General features: G+C 36.5%; 8 protein-coding genes across 8 annotated transcripts; 3 read left to right on the top strand and 5 right to left on the bottom strand.

Moving 5' to 3' along the window:
* Positions 1-219: 219 nt before the first annotated feature.
* SWI4 (SBF complex DNA-binding subunit) lies at positions 220-3,170 on the bottom strand (the record flags this gene model as incomplete). The annotated part of the gene is made up of 2 exons (XM_020218836.1): positions 3,088-3,170; positions 220-2,976 (listed from the first exon to the last, which is right to left on the bottom strand). Exons 1-2 carry the CDS (start codon positions 3,130-3,132, stop codon positions 220-222), a joined length of 2,802 nt encoding a protein of 933 aa, XP_020077071.1. The 5' UTR covers positions 3,133-3,170.
* Positions 3,171-3,883: 713 nt separating this feature from the next.
* Positions 3,884-5,335, bottom strand: HYPBUDRAFT_108663 (aminotransferase; the record flags this gene model as incomplete). Its single annotated transcript, XM_020218646.1, has 1 exon — positions 3,884-5,335. One exon carries the CDS (start codon positions 5,333-5,335, stop codon positions 3,884-3,886), a length of 1,452 nt encoding a protein of 483 aa, XP_020077070.1.
* Positions 5,336-5,943: 608 nt separating this feature from the next.
* HOL4 (Hol4p) lies at positions 5,944-8,349 on the top strand (the record flags this gene model as incomplete). Its single annotated transcript, XM_020219654.1, has 1 exon — positions 5,944-8,349. Exon 1 carries the CDS (start codon positions 6,394-6,396, stop codon positions 8,347-8,349), a length of 1,956 nt encoding a protein of 651 aa, XP_020077069.1. The 5' UTR covers positions 5,944-6,393.
* Positions 8,350-8,402: 53 nt separating this feature from the next.
* Positions 8,403-9,521, bottom strand: MAK32 (Mak32p). The gene has a single exon (XM_020221146.1). The coding sequence runs from the start codon at positions 9,514-9,516 to the stop codon at positions 8,416-8,418; it is 1,101 nt and encodes a 366-aa protein (XP_020077068.1). The 5' UTR covers positions 9,517-9,521; the 3' UTR covers positions 8,403-8,415.
* An 80-nt stretch (positions 9,522-9,601) lies between these two features.
* Positions 9,602-12,224, top strand: HYPBUDRAFT_138026 (K(+)/H(+) antiporter; the record flags this gene model as incomplete). Its single annotated transcript, XM_020219653.1, has 2 exons — positions 9,602-11,579; positions 11,619-12,224. The coding sequence occupies exons 1-2, from the start codon at positions 9,726-9,728 to the stop codon at positions 12,222-12,224; spliced, it is 2,460 nt and encodes an 819-aa protein (XP_020077067.1). The 5' UTR covers positions 9,602-9,725.
* Positions 12,225-12,356: 132 nt separating this feature from the next.
* HYPBUDRAFT_152690 (uncharacterized protein) lies at positions 12,357-14,291 on the bottom strand. The gene has a single exon (XM_020221145.1). The coding sequence runs from the start codon at positions 14,236-14,238 to the stop codon at positions 12,424-12,426; it is 1,815 nt and encodes a 604-aa protein (XP_020077066.1). The 5' UTR covers positions 14,239-14,291; the 3' UTR covers positions 12,357-12,423.
* A 1,423-nt stretch (positions 14,292-15,714) lies between these two features.
* Positions 15,715-16,083, bottom strand: HYPBUDRAFT_93192 (RNA-binding snoRNP assembly protein; the record flags this gene model as incomplete). The annotated part of the gene is made up of 1 exon (XM_020223906.1): positions 15,715-16,083. A coding segment is annotated over one exon (369 nt), but the record flags the coding sequence as incomplete, so codon positions are not given.
* A 2,709-nt stretch (positions 16,084-18,792) lies between these two features.
* SUN41 (putative glucosidase) lies at positions 18,793-20,019 on the top strand (the record flags this gene model as incomplete). The annotated part of the gene is made up of 1 exon (XM_020220115.1): positions 18,793-20,019. The coding sequence occupies one exon, from the start codon at positions 18,793-18,795 to the stop codon at positions 20,017-20,019; it is 1,227 nt and encodes a 408-aa protein (XP_020077064.1).
* Positions 20,020-21,160: the final 1,141 nt, after the last annotated feature.

Below are 21,160 nucleotides of genomic sequence, written 5' to 3'. Positions count from 1 at the left end.
AAACAAGTCGAGAAAACACAGGAAATGAAAAATTACACACACAAAAAATGTACGGGTCTTAAGATACTACAGTATAGCTAGTTTAACGCAGAATAGTAAATGTTCATAATAATAACAAGGGAAGCATTTAAGTAATACACAGCTAAAGCTTTTCTATAGTACAGTCAACCTTCTTCGAAGATTGATAAGAATTGAAAAAGTGAGTTAAAATTAAGAGACTTAATTTGTTATTGTTTCCATGAGCGATTCTTCAATACCATCTAGTAAACCATCGATATCTTCAACTTTCAAACCACAGCTTAGACTGATAAGTTTTCTATATTTATACATTTTGGAATCAATGCCATGGCTTTTAATTTTATTTATTATACCACTGATCAAATGGTTTCTTTCAACTTGTAGTTTCGACAAATTAATGGCTTGTTTAATTTTTTGTTCATCATCATCATCAACATCTTCTTCACCCTCATAGTTCTTAACTGCAATGGATATATCTGATGCTTGGATTTTTTCGATATGATTAAGTAATTGATGTTCTTTATTGGACAAATTTTGTTCTAAATTATTAGTTTCTTGTTTCAAAAGATTCTTGCCTTGTTCAATTGATTCAAAGTCTTCAAAACCATATTTATTTAAAATGATTTTTATTTTATCAATGGAAGATTCATTTGAAACTTGTTTTTCAACAATAATTTTTTGAATTCTTTTTGTCTCTTTATTAAGGAATTTAATTTCTTGTTTATAGTTGTCACCCAAGGAATTAATCATACCCGTCATCATACAAGATAAATCTTTGAAAGGTAATTTAACGTTTTCATCATCATCGTTTTCATCATCATTATTATTTGATTTAACATCGATGATTCTGCCTTCTTCATCTAATTTAGGTGGTTTAGGATTATAATTGACGGAAACATCCAATTCTTTTTTCACTTTTTTAGAATCGACAACTGGTTTTGCTGGAGTACTTTCAGCAGTACGTTCGGAAATAACAGCCAATGGTTGATGAATATTAGACGAAGTATAAAAACTATTTTGACTTTTTGGAGTTGATATAGATTCATAAGATTTAAAAGTATCATCAATAAATAAATTTTCTTTATTATCTTCAGATTTAGTCAAAGTATCTAAATGTTCTTTATTAACTCTATCAATATTAACGTCATCATCTAAATCATCATCTTGAACTGTAGTTTTTTGAGTATCGGGAGTTTCAGCATTACCAAATTTAGGTTGAATAGGAGTAGCCAAAGCATTGTTTTCTTGAGAATAAGATTGACGTTGATTAATTGGAGGAGCAGGCCGAAGAAAATCATCACCTAAAAGATTTAATTCAGCAATAATCATTTTAGAAGTTTCATTGTTTACATTAACCAAATCATCTCTAGCACCGTAATTTAATAAGATTTTAACTAATTTATCACAACCAGCTCTTGCAGCTAAATGTAAACAAGTATCGCCATTAACGTCTTGATGATCGAGAACATTTTTAATTAAATTGACTGAATTAGCAGAATTTTGATCCGTTAATTTTGTTAATTTATTAAGAATATGTTCAAGATAATAATTTAAACTTTCGAATTTAGATTTAACTTTTGAAAATTGACTCAAATAATGTAAAGGAGTTCTTCCATTTATATCAGTATTAATTAAGCATAATTCTAAATCATCTAAAACTTTTGCAAAATTTTTTAATTCATGACAATTATTAAAAGAAATTAATTTTGATAAAGGATTAAGACCATAATTGTTAACTACTAGGGGGTTAGCTCCTTTGGTGATCAATAAATGAATCATAAGATGGTTACCGATGGAGGAAGCCCAATGTAAAGGAGTATGACCTTCATCATCGATTGCTTCATTAATATTAAAATCAAAAGGAGGATTATGAACAAAATAAGGAATTTGAGAGTTATCATCACTGAAAAATCTTAATAATTGAGCCGCGTATGAATTATCATCGTCACTTTGAGGTTGATAGACATCTTTTGATTTTGTTAAAGGTAAATGAGAATGATGAGCGTTTGATTCCGTTGAGGACATTGAAGTATCTGATTCTCTTAAAGGTTCTTCCTGAGACCAATTAGTATCATTAGTTGATTGAGAAGAAGGAACTTTTGGTTGTTGGTATTGATGACGGAAATGGCCCATCATTTGAGGTGGCATATTAGACGGTATTGAATTTTGAGGGGGGAATTGATACAGTAAAGGTGGTTGCAGTCTACTTGGTTGTTGCTGCTGCTGTTGCTGTTGCTGTTGCTGTTGTTGAAATCTTTGATATTGCATTTGGTAATTATGGAAATCATTTTGTACCGATTGGTTATCAGCAGGATAAGTATTTACCCCATTAACCCCAATGAAATTTGCTTGTTGGAAAGTTGGAGGTAATTGATTAATAGAAAACCCATTTGGGTTTTGAGAAGCCATTGGAGAATTAGAAACTTGCTGGCCTAAGTGAGAAGCGTCCCTTGATAAAGTAGCAAATGAATTTTGAGAATTGTATAAATCACTTGACGATTGCGATTGAGATGTTTGAGCTTGGTTCAACTGTAATTGAACATCAGCTTTTTTCAATTTTTTAGTTGGGGTTTCACCATCCTTTTTAGCCTTTTTAGTATATTTTCTTTTAACTGGGGTTCCATCTTTACCAATAGCTGAACCACCAACTGGTTTAACTTTTCTTGGAATATTCAAATTTGTAAAATCAAGATATAGAACCGGTGCCATCTCTGGAGAAAGACCATAATTACCAGCCAATCTAAGTGCGTCTGGTAATGGGATCCAAGTACCTTGAAATCTACCGTAACCACCTTGAATTTTTTCATGTAACCCTTGTTGAACTCCTTTTTCCAAGATTTTAGTCCGTTTAGCTTTGGGAAAATTACAGCATTTCAAGATTTGGGTTGCATTGACCCAGTCATCCTTGCATCTTCTCATAAGCGGACAACTGTTTATCTGACATTCATACACGTCAGTCTAATATAAGTTAGTAATTTGATTCCACAACGCGTTTCAATCATAGCAAGTTATAAATGAAATATCCATATATATATCCATATCCGTATGGCCACACTTCAGAATACATACGTTTGAATAGGTGGCAATATAAACGCCATTTGGTTCTAAGGACATTGCTGAAAAGGCACAAGTCAATCCAGTTCTAAAGAAAAGAAGTTCAATGTTGTTTTCAAAACTGGAGAAGACTTTTGAAAGGGTCGAGGATAGAAAAATTCACTGCTGAACCAGAAGAAAAAAAAAAAAAAAAAAAAAAAAAGCCTGAGAATTCCTTTGGGCGGGTTTGGCAGCACAAAGGATTTTGCTCTTTTGATGGTTTTCGTCGCTTTTGGTAATTACTCTGTTCCTTTGGCTGGGGTTACAAGGGCCACTGGACTGGCTCAAGGGCAGCATGGGCGACTGGAAGGCAGAGACCAGTGTGGATGAAGTATTACTGGTGATATCCAATTGGAATCACCAGGAACGGATTTCCTGCACTCAATTTACCCAAAAGAAGCTCTAAAGGACGCGTCTGTTCCAGTGACGTAGTACAATATATAGCTAGTATTATAGTTATAGTGTTATAGTTATAGTATTATAGTTATAGTATTATAGTTATAGTATTATAGTTATAGTATTATAGTTATAGTGTTACAGTTATATTATTACAGTTATAGTATTATAGTTATAGTATTATAGTGATAGTATTATAGTTATAGTATTATAGTTATAGTATTACAGCTATAGTATTACAGCTATAGTATTATAGTTATAGTATTATAGTTATATTATTACAGTTATATTATTACAGTTATAGTATTATAGTTATAGTATTATAGTGATATAGTATAATAGTATAATGGTGTGGATAGATAGTAAGTATTAAACACTAGAGGTAGCCTTCCGCTTTCAATTGAACAGCCATGTCGTTGACGGTTTTGGTGGTCAATCTAACAATCTCATCAACGTCGCTTTCTTGAATGATGAAAGCCGGAGCAAGACACATATGGTCTCCGACCTGGTTGAACCCACCTTGGGCACCCATCACGGTAAGACCATTTTGGAAAGCCTGGGCTTGGATTCTAAGGGCAACTTTTGCTTCCAATGGGAAAACATCATTATCAGGAGTCCCATTTTTACCAAATTCAATTGACCAAAACCCCCCGATTCCACGTACATCAACAACAATCGGATTATCTTTTAAGGCTTCGTGCAATTTAGTACCCATCAAATTACCCATCTTAAAGATATTTTTGGTGAGTCCCAATTGCTTAATATATTGTTGAATTTTTAATGCTGCCAAACAATTGAAAGAATGGGAGGCATAAGTATGAGCACCAATAACTGCTCCAGATCCTTCCAGATACGCTTTTTGGATCTTATTACCAATAAGAACCCCGGCAATGGTGATATACCCAGAACCCAATGTTTTACCAATGGTTTGAATATCGGGAGCCTCCTGGGGACTTAAATAATTTTCCCAACAGTGTAATCCATAACCAGATGGGGGGTTGGCCCGACCAGTACCACACATCACTTCATCTAAATAGAAGACAATATCGTACTTGTTACATAATCTCCGGACTCCTGGTAAGTAGCCAGCGGGAGGTGGCACGGTACCAATAGAACTTCCTGGCAAGGTTTCCAAAATAATGGCGGCCACGGTATCGGGTCCCTCTTTCAAAATAAGACTTTCCAAATTATCAAGTAATTGCTCAACATAATTTTCATCCGATTGTCCCTTCTGCTTATAACGAAATGGATAACAAACATCAGTTTTAGGAGTGAGTTCTTTTGGTAATAAGATATCCTGGAAAAGTTTTGCTCTTGAATTGGCTCCAATCGAAAGTGATCCAAGGGTAAATCCATGGTAGCATGTTGATCTACTAATGAATTTATTTTTCTTAGGTAAATTACGTTCTAAGAAATATTGTTTAACTAATTTCATTGCATTTTCATTTGCTTCTGATCCCGATCCAAGAAACAATGAACTTGTGAATACTCCTGGGGGTGAATTATCAATTAAAAACTTGCCTAATGCTTCTGCATTCTTATTGCAATGGTAGGGTGAATAAGAATAATGGCATTCTCTCACTGAATTAGCCACTAATTCAATGGCGGTCTCATCGCCCCATCCAAGTGCTCCAACGGCCGCTCCAGTCATACCATCGAGGATTCTTCTTCTTTCTCCGGTCTCAGCATCTTCTACTATAAGATAACACCCGTCTCCTCCAACTGCATGGGGGAGCTGTTTATTAACTGTACTTTGGAAAACATAAGATGTTTGTTTAGTAGGTGGCTCTGGAGAAACTGAAGTTTGTGGTGTAGAATCAATGGACATTATCACGATAAAGTCGAATACACCAACCCCTGACCCTTGAACGTACTAACCCTTCTATTTATCTACAATCTACTCTCTATCTACTCTGTTCTGATAAGGACCTAATGCTGATAACAGCGACTAATTTTCCGCATCGGGAACCAGTTTTTTGCAGTCTATCAAAAATCGGGTCTTCTTTTGGTTAACCGAATGCGCTATCGCTATCTATTCCATTCTGGAGCTACCGGTTGTTATCAAGAGAGAGAGGAGTTGCGTAAGTCTAATCATAACTATAAATGATGAGAGAGCTTACTTCGACTTTTCAAACCGTTCCAGACAAGTCACGAAAGTCTGGGTTTCTTGTGACCTGGAAATCTATCGAACACGGATTGAGTCTCGAAACCCTTCTAGTAGATAAGTGCAACTATTATTTGACATGATTCCTTCAGAGTAACACGATTTTCAGTAGAAAAGAATAACCGATCCTGTCTGTCTGTCTGTCTGTCTACTTGTCTGTCTGTCTGTCTATCTGTCTGTCTATCTATCTGTCTATCTGTCTACTTGTCTGTCTACTTGTCTGTCTACCTCTTTTTATCTAGATATGTTTTGACTATGTTTTGACTATTTTTGTTTTTTTTCTGTTTTTCTGTTTTTTTTTTTCTGTTTTAGATATCTATTGTCTATGTTCGTCTCATCTGCTTAAAGATCTGGTAACATCCCTTCAGAACCAGGTCACCCGTTGTCCGAAGTCTAGGGTAGCGTCCCTAAAGGTGTCCTGCGATGGACCATTACATAATCCATCGATTAACATGAAATATCTTCACGCACGATGCCCTTACAAAAAAGAACGAAAACCAAATATCTAATCTAACAATGCGTAACAAACCCCATGCACCACCAGGAAACTTGATCATCGCAGCCAGTTGATAACCATTATTTCTCTTTTTCTCGAACCTTACGTGTTTTCTTGTTTAATCTGGTATAATTCTACTCCTCTTTAGCCATATCCATATATAAGTTGGGCGTTTTCATCTTTGAAGAAGAAAAAAAAGAAAAAGAAGAACGCTTAAGTATACGGGATGACTGTTAAAAATAGTCCGGATAGCCGTTTAGGGATAAAACAACCAAACATCAAAGAGGTCACTGGGACCATTGTTATGTTAGATGACCCAGAGGAAACCAAGTCCAATGCTGCATCCTCTGTTAATACGTCCAACCATGATTCACTTAGTTTGAAAAGAACTAACACTGGGATAATTCTTCATCCTCAGCCTCATGATGATCAAAATGATCCATTAACTTGGCCAACTTTACGAAAAGATATCTGTTTTGCTGTTATTGGTTTACAAACTTTCCTCGGTGGTGGTCAAACCCCAGTTTTAGCCGCTGGATTATCTCAGTTATCAAAAGAATTCGATAAACCTTTACATACCGTTACTTATTTGGTCGGGGGGTTTATGTTGGCTTTAGGAGTCGGTTCAGTTTTTGCAAGTCCAACTGCTATCTTATACGGTAAAAGATTTGTTTATCTTTTGGGGATTGTATTATTTTTAGCGGGTTCCTTATGGGGGTCATTTCTGAAAACTTTTGGTAGTTTAATGGGCGCTCGTATAATTATGGGATTTGGTGCTTCTCCTACAGAATCTTTAGCTTCTGCAAGTTTATCGGAGCTTTATTTCCAACATGAACGTGCTTATAGAACTGGTATTTATACAATGTTACTACTTGGTGGTAAAAATATCGTTCCTTTATTATCGGGTCTTGTTTTCCAATATTTAGATCGTCATTGGCTTTTTTGGATCTTATCAATCTTTCTTGGATTCACCTTAATTTGTACCTTTTTATTTGTTCCCGAAACTTTTTGGGATCGTACTCCAACTCCAAACAAAAGATCAATCGAAGAATCTAAAGCCGCTAGAGCAGTTCGTAATTATCATCCTCCAAGTGAAAGACCAAATGCTTGGGCCTTACCTAATAGTAGTTTTTATAATGCATCTTTGGATTCTGATGTCGAAAGTCTTCCCTCATCAATTCATCCCGATACCCAATCAAATGATGCTCCAATTGGTATAACAAAAAATACCCATCATCACCACCATCACGGTGATGGTGACCAAAATGATGATACCGCCTCAATTCAATCAACTCCAAAATCATTTGTACAAAGACTCTCAGTTTTTTCCGGTCGTCATACAAAAGATAGTTGGTGGATGGTTGCTTTACGTCCCTTTTTCCTTTATTCTTACCCAGCGGTTTTGTTTGGATCTTTCATTTACTCATTTTCGGTGGTATGGTTAATCGTGATTTCAGAAGCAATCGCTTCCATCTTTGAAGCTCCTGGTTATAATTACTCCAATCAAACAGTGGGGTTGTTTTATATTGGTCCTTTCATCGGTGGGATTCTAGGCTCTCTTTCAGCTGGGATTCTCGGTGATAGATTAACTAGATTTGTTGTAAGTAAAAATCATGGTGTTTATGAACCAGAATTTCGTTTATTAATGTTAATCCCTGCTACTTTTTTCATCACTTTTGGACTAATGGGATTTGGTTGGTCAACTAAAGTTAAAGATGCTTGGATTGGTCCTATCATTTTCTTCTCCTGTGTTTCATTTGGTAGTTCCATAGCAAGTACTACAAGTATTAGTTTCACCGTTGACACCTATAAAATGTTTGCTGCTGAGCTGTTGGTGTCTTTCAATTTTATGAAAAATTTGATGGGGTTTGTCTTTTCTTTATTCAATACTCAGTTTATCGATTCAACCAATACTAGAACTACTTATCTCGTTTATGGTGCAATCCAAATTTTCTTAAGTAGTTTTGGTATCCTCATCTATATTTATGGTAAAAAGATTCGTGCTTGGACTGATGAAAAGGAAATCTTGAAAACTCTTTACCATGTTGATAATATTCCTCCTAGTATCCACGAAAAACAAAGTTTAAATAATGAAAATTCAAATGATAATTCAATTGATGATTCAAATGATGATTCTGACCATAAAGTTGATGAACGCGATGAAAGTGCTTCCCCTAAATAATGACTTGATGATTTACATATTGGTTTTTAATTTGCATTATTAAATATAAATTTGCATGGTATTATTCTATAAAATTTTGTAAGTTTTCGCTAAATCCTGTTCTCTATTTAAGTAATATTGTAAACGATCTTTTAAAGTCTTTCCGTTCCATATTTCATCTTTTTCAACGCAGGCAACTCCCAACTTTTCAATTATGCATCCACTGATAAGTGTGCCCATGATAGCCGAATATAACCAATCGCCATTTGAAAGAACCAACGCAGCAGCTAATGCTCCACAGAATGAATTGCCTCCACCGGTAACATCAACAACCTTAGATTGATCTATATGATACGCTGGTAATAACTTGGTAGCTCCTGGTGCATTAACATAACAGCCCAAAGGCCCACATCTTATCAATACACCAGAATTTGGTAATTTCATATACGGAGTAAATTTCAAAGATAATTGGTGAATCTCTTCTTCAGTGGTGGGTAGCGTTTTAACCCCGGCAAACTCAGCTGCTTCATTAAGATTAGGTGTGAAAACATCAACTTTAGGTAATACTCTGATTAATTCTTCATAGTTTTCTGAAATACAAGCATCTGGGGAAGGCTCAAAGATAAATTTAGGTCTAGGTCTAGAAGAGTCTAACTGTTTTACTTTCTTGGTTAGCTTATCAATCATTGATTCACAGCGATCAATTGCACAGCAAAAATGAAATGTCTTCAGAAATATAAGATTGTCTGTTTCAATAACATCTTCTGCTTCCACTCTTTTCTTATCAGTCTTATAATAAAAATGCCGAACATCATTTTCGTCGTAAACGTTTACACCTCTGGTAGTTTTACGATTTTCATCTTTACGAAATGCAACTCCAGTTTTCCATGTCTCAATCTCTTCTTTAACAGAAGGAGCAAAATCATTACCAATGTCGAATACACTAGTGATTAATCGTGCCTTGGATATTCCTGAGACAATACGCCCTCCAAGAACAGCATATGTTCCACCACCACCAAGTATGTCGTACTCATTTGGCCGCCCAGATGAGGCTGGATATTCATTATCATCAACGATAAACATCCCAAGAGATGCAAGAATAGGGTCTTGGGGATGGGAAAGTTCTTGCGGATACGTGGCACCCGTGCTTAGGTTTAAAATACGAACTTCATCATCAGCAATAGTCATGGCCGTAACAGGTATTATTCAATCTCCTCTTTCCAAGATTAAATTTTAATATGATTTTTTTATTGATTTTCCATTTCTTATCAGTTCGGTTTGATCTGCACTAGGCCCATACCGCAAACTAATCAATTCCAAGTCCTTCCCCGGATTCGTCTTTAAAACGTTCTTTTTATTCAACTTCATTTTTACAACTTTACTAAACTATTAGTTCGATGGCGGTAGAGACCCATAGCGTCGCTGGTATTGTTGCCGGTAGAAATCCTCTAGAGTATTCAACATCGTCTCCGTATACTCTCTTTTTATTCCAAGCTACTTTCATTATCTTACTATGTCAAATACTCCATTTCCCTCTCAAAAGACTCCAACAGCCCAGAGTGATTGCTGAAGTCATCACCGGTATTTTGCTTGGTCCTTCTGTGATGGGCCATATACCCCAGTTCACTACCAGCTGTTTCCCTAAGGAGTCGATTCCTGGTTTGACTTTGATTGCAAACGTTGGAATCATTTTATTCTTGTTTGTTATTGGTCTTGAAGTCGACGTTGAATTTATCAAGAAAAACATGAAAGTAGCATTAAGTGTTGGCTTGATAAACATGGCAGTCCCATTTGCTTTGGGTTGTGGTATTGCTAAAGGTTTATATAAAGAATATAGCGGTGAATTGACTGGAGAAATCTCTTTTACAACTTTTATGGTGTTCATTGCTGTTGCAATGTGTATAACTGCTTTCCCCGTATTGGTTCGTATATTAACTGAGTTAAATTTGATTGTTGATAGGGTCGGGACCATTGTTTTGGCTGCTGGTATTACAAATGATCTTACTGGTTGGATATTATTGGCATTGGCCGTTACTCTTGCCAATTCATCAAAAGGTATTAATACCCTATATATATTACTATTAACTGCTGCTTGGTTCTTGTTCTTGATTTACCCAGTAAGGATGTGCATGAGATTACTTTTGAAGAAATTCACTAACGATTTAATTAGCGGAGAACCCCTGCAAATCCTGATGATGCTTATTTTGATTTGTGTATTTATCTCCAGTTTTTACACTGACGCAATTGGGGTTCATCCAATCTTTGGTGCATTCATGGTCGGTGTTATTGTTCCCCGGGATAATGGTTATGTTATACGTATTACCGAAAAATTGGAAGATCTAATCCATATTGTCTTAATTCCTATTTATTTTGCTCTCGCTGGTTTAAACGTGAACTTGGGATTATTGAATAGAGGAATAGATTGGGCATATACAATCGGTATCATTTTATTAGCGATGTTTGGTAAAATTATGGGAGGATTTGTTGCTGCCAGATTCAACAAGCTTCTTTTCAGAGAATCATTAGCCGTTGGGGTTTTAATGTCCTGTAAAGGTATAGTGGAGATCGTTGTTTTGTCTCTAGGCTTGAATGCTGGTATCATTTCTCAAAGGGTCTATTCAATGTTTGTAGTGATGGCTCTTATAACCACCTTCCTAACCACACCATTGACCCTTTGGGTTTATCCAATAAGCTATAGAGAAAAAGTTGAAAAATTCATGAAAGGTGAGATCAATTGGGATGGAAGTCCAATCCACGCTGAAGTAGATACTTCCAACTCTGACCCAAGCGAAGATTTTGATGGTTCTAACACAGATGAATCCTGTGCAATCAAAGATTTACATAAATTAAGGATAACAAAGCTTGTACTATTATTGAAACGAATTGATACCATATCGAACATCATGACCGTGGTTCATGATATTGCTTTAAATGATGGAAATTCATCTTCAAATTATGATCTTGATGTGAAAGCTTTGCATTTAAGAGAATTTACTTCAAGAACGTCGGACTTATTAGAGGCTTCTTCCCAACATAACGATAATGATTCTTTGATTAACCAAAACAATGAAAATGATATTAATGAATCTTCATCTATTTTGGCAATCATGAAAATTTTTACCCAGTTTCTTGGAATCCATTATACTTCAAAATCTTTATTATCAACCCAAAAGAACCATATTTTTACAATCAATGAACAAATACTTGAGAAATCAGATTTGCTTATAAGTAGTATTGATACTAGGATATTAGTCCAATTTCCCCTCGTTGGATCTGATTACAATAATGAGTTTGTGGATGGCTCTGAATATAGTCTCTATAAGGAATTATTCAAATCTTGCAAATCTAACTTCGGGTTATTGCTAATTAACAATACCAAAGCTAAACATGCTATGAGTCCAATAAATGAAAATGAGCCAAGCAATGTCAAAGCTTCCAATTATCTTGAACAGTCCAAATCTTTATTCGGTCTTAAATCTGTTAATTTAGTATTAAGTCATGATAACTTGATTAGTAGTAGTGATTTACTAGCCTTGAATATTATTTACAAGCTTTCCTTTAACATTTCCCATATTAATATTTTCATCAAAGCTTCGTCGTCAAAATCAGTATCTAATACCTCAACAATGAGTTCGTTTGAAAAAGAAATTGAATCTTTACTTTTAACGAGAAATCCTACGATTAATTTGTCAATTTTTAAGATTAAAGAATCAGTGAATTTTGTGGATGAGTTGATTAGGATTTCACCTAATTTGTTAGGTGAAACATTCGTTATGGCTAATAACCTTCCTCAAAATAGTAATCTTATGTTTGACAGTGAAGTCAGCGAATTAATTGCTACTGGTATTACTGAAGGTTTCAACATATTGGCTGTGAAAACAGCTTCTTCTAATTGATATACTCGATTATGAAGCCTTCACTTTTATAATGAATATTTTACGTGTATTTTGTGTCTTTGAAAACTCTGTATTGCTTCTAAAGAAAACGATTTGCAGACAATGTAGCATTATAGGAAAATCGACTTTGCTCAAGTAAATAAAAGAATTATAAATTAAATGAAGATGGAAGATGAAAATATTCGTCTATCTTAATGCATCAAGGTTCATCTTCTGCTTTCAAGTCCTCGTCATAATCCTTCAAAAATAAGGATTGAATGAAGCCACTGAATGCTAATAAGGCTAATGAGAACCATGCAACTTCACTGATTGAATACTTTTCTGTAATACTCATGAGAGAGCCCCATAAAAGAGGAGCTATACATCTTGCTAATGAAGTAATACTCAACGAGGCCCCATTAATGTAAGACCTATGTTTGGGAATGGAAGCACGGTGAATCAACATGAAAATTTGAGGAAAACATATGGATGAGCAAACGGTACTCAATGAAGACAAGCAATATAATAAATTCAATGTGAGACCAGGTTTGAATTTAGGGTTATAATCAGGAAGCGTAAAGATCATAAAAGGTAATGCCAAATACACAAATGGGATGACTGCTTGACCACATCTATAACTTACAACAGCACGCATATGACGATCAATCAATGGGAAAAGTATCATTATAGACAAAGTACCTATTAATCCCGTATAAGAAAGCAAATTACCAATGGTAGCTGAGTCAAAACCAAACCCGCCTCTAATGGTAAAAGGAAACAGAACTTCATCCTTCAAAAACTCCCCAGCCAAAAATACAGGTATGAATTCCCAATATATAATATTATGAAATGAAAGAATGAAATTAGCAGTAATTGTTTGAATTACTGGCTTAGTGAATGCACCAACCTCAACACCTTCTTGAAAGGTGAAAATAGAAACAGCATCTGGGTCACGGGTATTAGTTCTAGTCAAATGAAGTTGAGGAATTTCTGAGTATCTACGAACGATAGCATTGGAAGCACGTTTCGAGAGAAAGTTAGTAGATTGAACAGAATCATCACTTCTGGTAGAAAGAGCATCATCTTCAACATCTTGATCATTGTAGAAAGCTCTTGGACTAGTGTGAGAGTGATGTAATGGGGTACGTTCATCAATGGATTCAATTTCAAGAACAGATGAATTGTTATCGGTTACATTTGATTGTATTATTGACAAACCTTCCGATTTCCAAGGTCTAATTGGAACTTCATAACCCAAACCAGTTCTGATTAAATCACCAAGTTCAAGACCATAATCCCTTCTTCCCTTGAAATCAGGATGGGTTTCTTCTAAAAATAAGAATCCAATAAAGATATTTAAAATAATATAAGCAGCAATGACAATGTTTGATAATGCATATGGATATTTATCCATAAATGAATCATAAAATCCCTCAGCCGTACTTACTGAGATGGGTCTAACTGTGATTATTTTGGATAAGAAATTATTAGGGTTAGCGATATCAGCAGGAACACGAACTAAATATTTACTGGAACCAATCAAAGGAGCTAAAACTACACCTATATTCCAAAAAGCAGGAAGCGTCAGATAGGCTATAGATTGATGACGCTTCTCAGTAGCTATTTCCCCAATAATTGTACGAATAATAGCAATCACAGTGAACCCACCCATCATACTTCTAGCTATTAACCCAACAAAGTAACTTTTAGCAAATCCAAATACTAGCATTGATAAGGCACTACCGAGTAAACTCACGAGTAATGTAGGTTTTCTACCAAATTTATCTGAAGCTTTGCACCAACTTATAGAAAAAAGGAATTGGAAGAACGCAAATGAAGCTGCGTAATAACTTGAATATCTCCATGTTTCGTTCTCGGGTACACCGAATCCGATAAGCATAAAGTACACATAAGGAAAGAAAGAAGTAAATGCAATAGGTTCTGTAAAACGTATTAAGCTAATGATGAACATTTGAAAAAGAGGAAATCCTCGCATCTGTTCTCGGAACGTCATCTTACCATAATCTGAAGACATTTTTGATACGAATATGAAGCAATATCTTTGACTTTGGAAATAAACAACTAAATATGTCGAGAATTAAAGGAAATCCTAAGCTATATTAATAGTTTGATGAAAACAAAGATTCCACATTCTAATCTAATTTTTTTGCGTTACCTCAAATTTTTGTGTAAAGTATTGTACTTGCTAGCATTAACGTAGGCCGATAATAATCCCAGAAAAGTGACCTATCAGTTCTGGCTCCATACATGTCTATTTGCTGAATGATTTTTATAAACTCAACGTGAAAGAATAAAAACTTTGAATTGACTTTGGGAAATGGGGGAATATGGTTTCTAATCGATCTCCGAAAAGAGCACGAATTACGAAATTATGGGGAAATTTCCTCACGAGACCTTAAAAGCTGCAAAAACTAATCAAATCGCTACAACCAACTTGATCAGGCTGTTGATTTTTAAATAACGGTCTTGATAGAAGTAATCAGGACCAAACTGTGACTTACGTATACTTTTCGGAGTTTCTCCGAATTCTTTAAAAAGAGGAGACAGTCAAAGAAAGAAAGTAAGTGATAAGTAGGGAACTATTTTACATTAATCTAAACTATCTATAAATAAAGATTCTCTATGGATTATAAGGTGGATGTCCCTGTTGATTAGGGTGAGGGGATTGTCCAGACTGTAATTGATTGACTACTAATTGCTGCAACTGTTGTAAAGTATTTTGCAGTTGTGGTTCTTGAGCCGTGGGTGGAGGTTGCACTTGTCCATAAGTTTGGCCATATGGTGTCTGGTATGGTTGGGTATACTGTTGGTTATATGAAGCGCCCATTGGTGCCACTGGATGTCCGTAAGGGCTTCCATAAGCTTGAGTTTGTGGGGGTGGCTGAACTTGATTGAAAGGTACTCCGTAAGCCAGAGGCAATTGTGGAGAAGCAGAGGGCTGTTGGTAGGGCTGCTGATAAGGTTGCTGATAAGGTTGTTGTTGATATTGTTGTTGGGGTGGTCTCGCGAAGGGAGGTTGTTGGTACTGTGGAGGTCTTGAAAAGGGTTGTTGGTATTGTTGATAAGCCTGATAAGGTTGTTGATTAGGTTGTTGGTAAGGCGCTTGCTGAGGCACTTGCTGAGGCAGCTGTTGACCATAGTACACTGGTTGTTGAAAAGGTTGAGGTGGTAAAGACAGTGGTTGCGGCATGGGTAAATTTGGTTTTGGATTTGCTGGGGCATATCCATAAGCGGTGTAACTCGAAGGGTTTATTGATGGAGACTGATGTTGAGGTTGAAGAGGCTGATGGTTATGTTGCTGAGTATTTTGCTTCTTTTTTGGTTGTGCTTGAGTTTCATTTTTATTATTTTCATTATTATTTCTTTTCTTATTTTTCTTTTCTTTCTTTTTGGCAGCTTTAGCAGCAGCTTCTCTTTCATCATCAGAGAATTCCTGCTCGTCTTCTGGTAATTCTTCATCATGCCAATTACTTGCATCAGTACCTTTCAAATTTTTAATTGAATCAGTGTATAAGAATTGTGATTCTGGAACAACATAGTAAATTTTGGCACCTTTTTTATCTTTAAATTTAGAAAATTGATCTTCGTTATTAAATTTAACCCGGTAAATAGGAGATTGTAATTTACCAAAAGTTTCAAATAAAGGACCCAATAGGGTACGATCTTCAAAACAAAAGATCGAGCCTTCTTTTAAAACACGAAATTCACCCAGGATATTTGCTTTTATTATGACCGATTTTTCTACCAATCCGGTAATTTCACCAATGAATTCCAAAGGAGCATTTTCAGGGATTTTGAAATCTTCTGGTAAAGTAGGGGCTTCTTCGTCGATCAATTCATTTTTGGAATGAATTGGGCCCACGGATGGTTCTTCATCATCTAGACCTTCGAGGTCTTCATGGGCAAGTTTCGAATCGGCGGGATCCGAGTCAGAGTCATCCGGGTCGGAGTCTGAGGTTGACTCAGAATCCGAATCAGTAGAATCGGAGGAGTCTGAGCTGGAGGATGAGTTATTGCCATTTTCGTCGATATCAATTTCGATTTCGTCATCGGAAAACTGTTGTATTTCTTCATTGGAGGGTTTATCGAGGAATTTTTTTATTTGATCGGACTCCTCCTTCTCGACAGATTCTTGAGCAGATTCTTCTTTACTACTTTCATCTTTACTACCTTCATCTTTACTACCTTCATCTTTACTGCCTTCATCTTTACTGCCTTCATCTTTACTGCCTTCATCTTTACTACCTTCATCTTTACTACCTTCATCTTTACTGCCTTCATCTTTACTACCTTCATCTTTACTGCCTTCATCTTTACTGCCTTCATCTTTACTACCTTGATCTTTACTACTTTCATCTTTACTACCTTGATCTTTACTACCTTCATCTTCTTTAGTATCTTCACCATCATCTTTATTATCATCTTTATTATCTCCTTCTACTTTATTGTCTTCATCTACTTTATTATCATCCTCTACTTTGTCTTCATCTTCTTTGGTCTCTTTATCATCTTCGGGCTCTTTGTCTAAATTTGTATCTTCAAGTTTCTTATCAGAATTATTCATCTCATCATTTGAGTCCACTCCTATATCATCTGACCTAGCGGTATCTATATCATTTGAGCCAACAGTGTTGATCAATTGATCGCTTCCATGCATCTCTGTAACCTGATCTTGCATTGTCAAAGCTATTCCAATAGCATGAAAATATTGTGAAGAGCATCGCTTTACTCCAGATTTTTTTTCCTCCTCTACACTACAGTCGGATCGTGCCCCGCCAAAAACCCGTGCCACCCCGCCAAAAACCACCGTTTAACATTCGACTTAAGCTTGAAGGGAGTCCCTGATAAACTCAAATGTCCTGCTCGATTAAGAGAAATTATGATGTAATGATCGATTAGGGGTTTGTATCGATTATTGTTTAATTGATTGCATCAGACTAACCAGCTGGCCCAAGTTCATAACTATCGTTCCACTCATGCTACCCGTATAGATGGGTGAATAAATGTGTAAATGTATAAATGTATACAATTGACTACTATCCAATTAGAATGACTACTGGTATGACTACTGGTATGACTATTGGTATGACTATTGGTATGACTACTATTCAATGGAGTCAATTGGACCAATTGACTACTATTGAGATATCCGTCGAGTGATGTATCACGATAGCATCCAAAGGCAACATGTTCATAACTAGACATTTCCTCTCAATGCTAATTTAACAAAGATACCACGATAATGCGGGTATATACAGGTAAATCCAATGATCATTTACGACTTCCGAGGGTGCATTTTTTTTACCAGTGTTATGTTTTAGTATTATACTTTTGTGTTTCAAATTATAAACTTTCTGGTGGAAGCGGTTCAAAAAGGATAAACCAAGCAAAACGAAGAGAAATATTTAATAAATCACTCTCGTTTCCCTCCATTTCTTCTTCTCTTTTTCTCTTTTCCATCAATTTTGTTAAGACCAACTCCTACGTTCCTTACTTATTCGCTTGAATCACTCTTAGAATACTATCGAAAGAAATACTCTCCGGTTCTCATACCTGTCGCTCCTTTTAAACTTGTATTTTTTTCTATTTGATATTCTGTTTTATCAAGCCATTCTTTAAAGGTATGTATTAATGCTTCTTGCCCATTGAATCCAAGTGTCTCTCTAGCCCAATGAATTCAAGTCTTGCCCAATGAATTCAAGTCTTGCCCAATGAATTCAAGTCTCGCCCAATGAATTCAAGTCTTGCCCAATGAATTCAAGTCTCGCCCAATGAATTCAAGTCTCTAGCCCTATCTAGCGTGTGTTTAAGCGCGTGCACCGGGTTTTGTCCAACCGTGACTGAAAACAAAACACCCCTCCCTCCCAAGGTTTCGATTAAACATAACTACTTGACAACATATCTATCTCTCACATGGCTGGGCATCCCTTCAGTGCTTGTTCTTGCTTCTGTTCTTGCTTCTGTTCTTGCTTCTGTTCTTGCTTCTGTTCTTGTTCTTGTTCCTGTTCTTGTTCTTTGGCTGGTGTTTCCTCCTTCGGCATTTGCTGGCTCAGCGTGAATGCTGGCCAGTTTTTTGCATTGTGCTTGCGCTAAAGTGCCAGGTTTACGGTGTCTCGGCTCCTAATTAGGCAGCAGTACAGCTTTGTCTGGTAATTTTATCGCGCGCCTCCATTCCGGGGGTGCAGCCCTCGCCAGTTCCGGCCGCGCACGCTTACTGTTTTTGCTGCCCATTGCCAGTTTCGCTAAACAAAACGCTAGCAGAATTCGCGTTTGGTGCGAATTTCGAGGAATATTTTTTTTTCTCTTGTCTTTGTTTGGCTTCAAAATGGTGTTTCCTTGTGGGAAGCATACCTGATTAGCAGTCTTTTTTTAGATTATCGGTGTCTTGTTGTGAATTGCATAAAATTTCACCTGGGATTTTGCACCTAAATGATGTTTTGATTTCTTCTTGTTGTCATTTCATTTATCATTGGGTTGATATTCCAATGATCCATTCAATGGACACTTTTATTCATATTGGCAGAATCTTCATTTCTCTATGGTACTAACACTCGTTTTCTAGTTAATCATGAAATTTACTCAAGCTACTATTGCTGCGTTTGCCGCTCTTCTCTCAGTCTCGGCTGCTGCTCCTGCCGCTGCTGCTAATGATGCTGATTGCACCACCACTCAAGTTCATGCTCATCACAAGCATAAACGTAACGTGGTCTACGACTACCAGTACGTCACCGTCACCGTCGACAACCAAGGTAGCTCCATTGCCAGTGCTGTCACCGATGCGTTAGCCCCATCTTCTACTGCTGCTGCTTCAGTTTCCCAAGTTTCTTCTGCTCCAACTTTTGAATCCGAAACCGAAACCACCGCTGCTTCTTCCTCTGCTGCTGCTTCCTCTGCTGCTGCTTCCTCTGCTGCTTCCTCTGCTCCTGCCTCTTCCGGCTCTTCTGGTTCTGGCTCTGGCTCCGGCTCTGGTTCTTATCCAACCGGGGACTTGGCCGACTATGAAGACCCAACTGAAGAATTCGAAGACGGTAAATACTCCTGTACTGATTTCCCATCTGGCCAAGGGGTTGTTGCCTTGGACCATTTAGGTTTTGGTGGATTTTCCGGTATTGAAAATTCTGATGGTTCCACCGGTGGTCAATGTAAAGAAGGTTCCTACTGTTCTTATGCATGTCAATCAGGTATGTCTAAAACCCAATGGCCTTCTGACCAACCATCTTCTGGGGTTTCTATTGGTGGGTTATTATGTAAAAACGGTAAATTATACCGTTCCTCATCTTCTAAATACTTATGTGAATGGGGTCAAGAAAAAGCTAGTGTTGAATCTAAATTAAGCAAATCAGTTGCCATTTGTAGAACTGATTATCCAGGTACTGAAAATATGGTTATTCCAACTGTGGTTGAAGGTGGTTCTTCTTCTGTTATTACTGTCATTGATCAAGAATCTTACTATAAATGGAAAGGTGGTAAAACCACCGCTCAATATTACGTTAATAATGCGGGTATTGATTGGACTAAAGGTTGTGTTTGGGGTACCGATGGCTCTGGTATTGGTAATTGGGCTCCATTGAATTTTGGTGCTGGTTATGATAATGGTATTGCTTACTTATCTTTAATTCCAAATCCAAATAACTTAGATTCTGCCAATTTCAAAGTTGAAATCGTGGCTGACGGTGATGATTCGGTTGTCAGTGGTGATTGTACTTATGCAAACGGTAAATACAACGGTGATGGTACCGATGGTTGTACCGTTGGTGTTACCAAAGGTAAAGCTAAATTTGTCTTATATAATTAGGTTTTTTACGCTTTGTTATCATTAAAACCCCTTTTTTTTTTTTTTTTTGAATTATCTTTAGTTAATTATTATATCTTTTTGTCAATACTTCGATTTCGAATCGTATTTTATTTTTCATTTTTGTCAATGAAGCTTGGCTCTTCATTTTTTTCATTGGAGGAGTTGCTTGTTTTTTTACTTCCCTAACCTCTATATTACCCTTTTCCTTCTCTTTTGTCCTTTTTGGAGCAATCAATAGAACTTAGTGTATAGAGATTGTATATTATTATATTAGTATGGTTTTTGAATAATACTCTTGAATAACACTCTCGAATAATACTCTTGAATACCCTTGAATAATAGAATAATACTCTTGAATACATACTTGAATAGTACTTGAATTGTACTTGAAGTACTTGAATAATGCTTGAATAGTACACTATCTAAAGAATAGAACTTTTTCGCTGAGTGGGTTGCATAATTGCGAAAAAAAAGAAAAAAAAAACACGAGAAACGTAACAAACGGTTAAACGTCAAAGTCAAAGAAGGTTATTACATACAGATATGATGTAATATCAAGGATTCACTGACCGTCGGGGGCAGCTTGGGTGGACACGCACGTCCACACCTCAAGGGTTATCACATTCTACGGTCATGGCATAACACAATCAGGCCGATCGGACCAGAAAGGAGAAGCAGTCGATATTATGTCGAATTCCGTTTTGAACCAGCCCTTTCCACTCAGTTTGAGCTTTGATCAGGCCTGAAAAAGTAACCAGTGGAGAGGACCAATAAAAGACGACGATGGGATATACGCTATTGTCCCAACTCGGTAAAATGAATTCTCGCAGTGTGTGGGGCCACGAGAATGAATAAGGAATTAGACGATCAATTATGGAAAATCCATACAATCACAACACAATACAATACAATTGCAATACTATTAGGGATAAGGTTTTGCTGCAATACCATCAAGACAAAGGGTACGGATCTATCCCCCCAAAATTTGCCGTGACTTGGTAGTGCAGCCGGTGATGGCAAGTACATTGCCGTGAAGGGTCGGGTCACTCTGGCTAAAGCCACCCTGACCCTGATTCAAGCCGGGATATTTTCTCTGTATTTTTATGATATTTTCTCCAGATTGATTCTCTGAAAGATAAGA

Source organism: Hyphopichia burtonii (assembly GCF_001661395.1).
Source record: "Hyphopichia burtonii NRRL Y-1933 unplaced genomic scaffold HYPBUscaffold_3, whole genome shotgun sequence".
Taxonomy (NCBI): Eukaryota; Fungi; Ascomycota; class Pichiomycetes; order Serinales; family Debaryomycetaceae; genus Hyphopichia; species Hyphopichia burtonii.
The sequence above is the reverse complement of the archived record's forward strand: the minus strand, read 5'-3'. Positions and strand labels throughout refer to the sequence as shown.

What these genes read in the sequence shown, in the direction of transcription:
- MAK32 (XM_020221146.1), bottom strand. Translation starts at nt 9,516, where the DNA reads ATGACTATTGCTGATGATGAAGTTCGTATTTTAAACCTAAGCACGGGT.
- HYPBUDRAFT_152690 (XM_020221145.1), bottom strand. Translation starts at nt 14,238, where the DNA reads ATGTCTTCAGATTATGGTAAGATGACGTTCCGAGAACAGATGCGAGGA.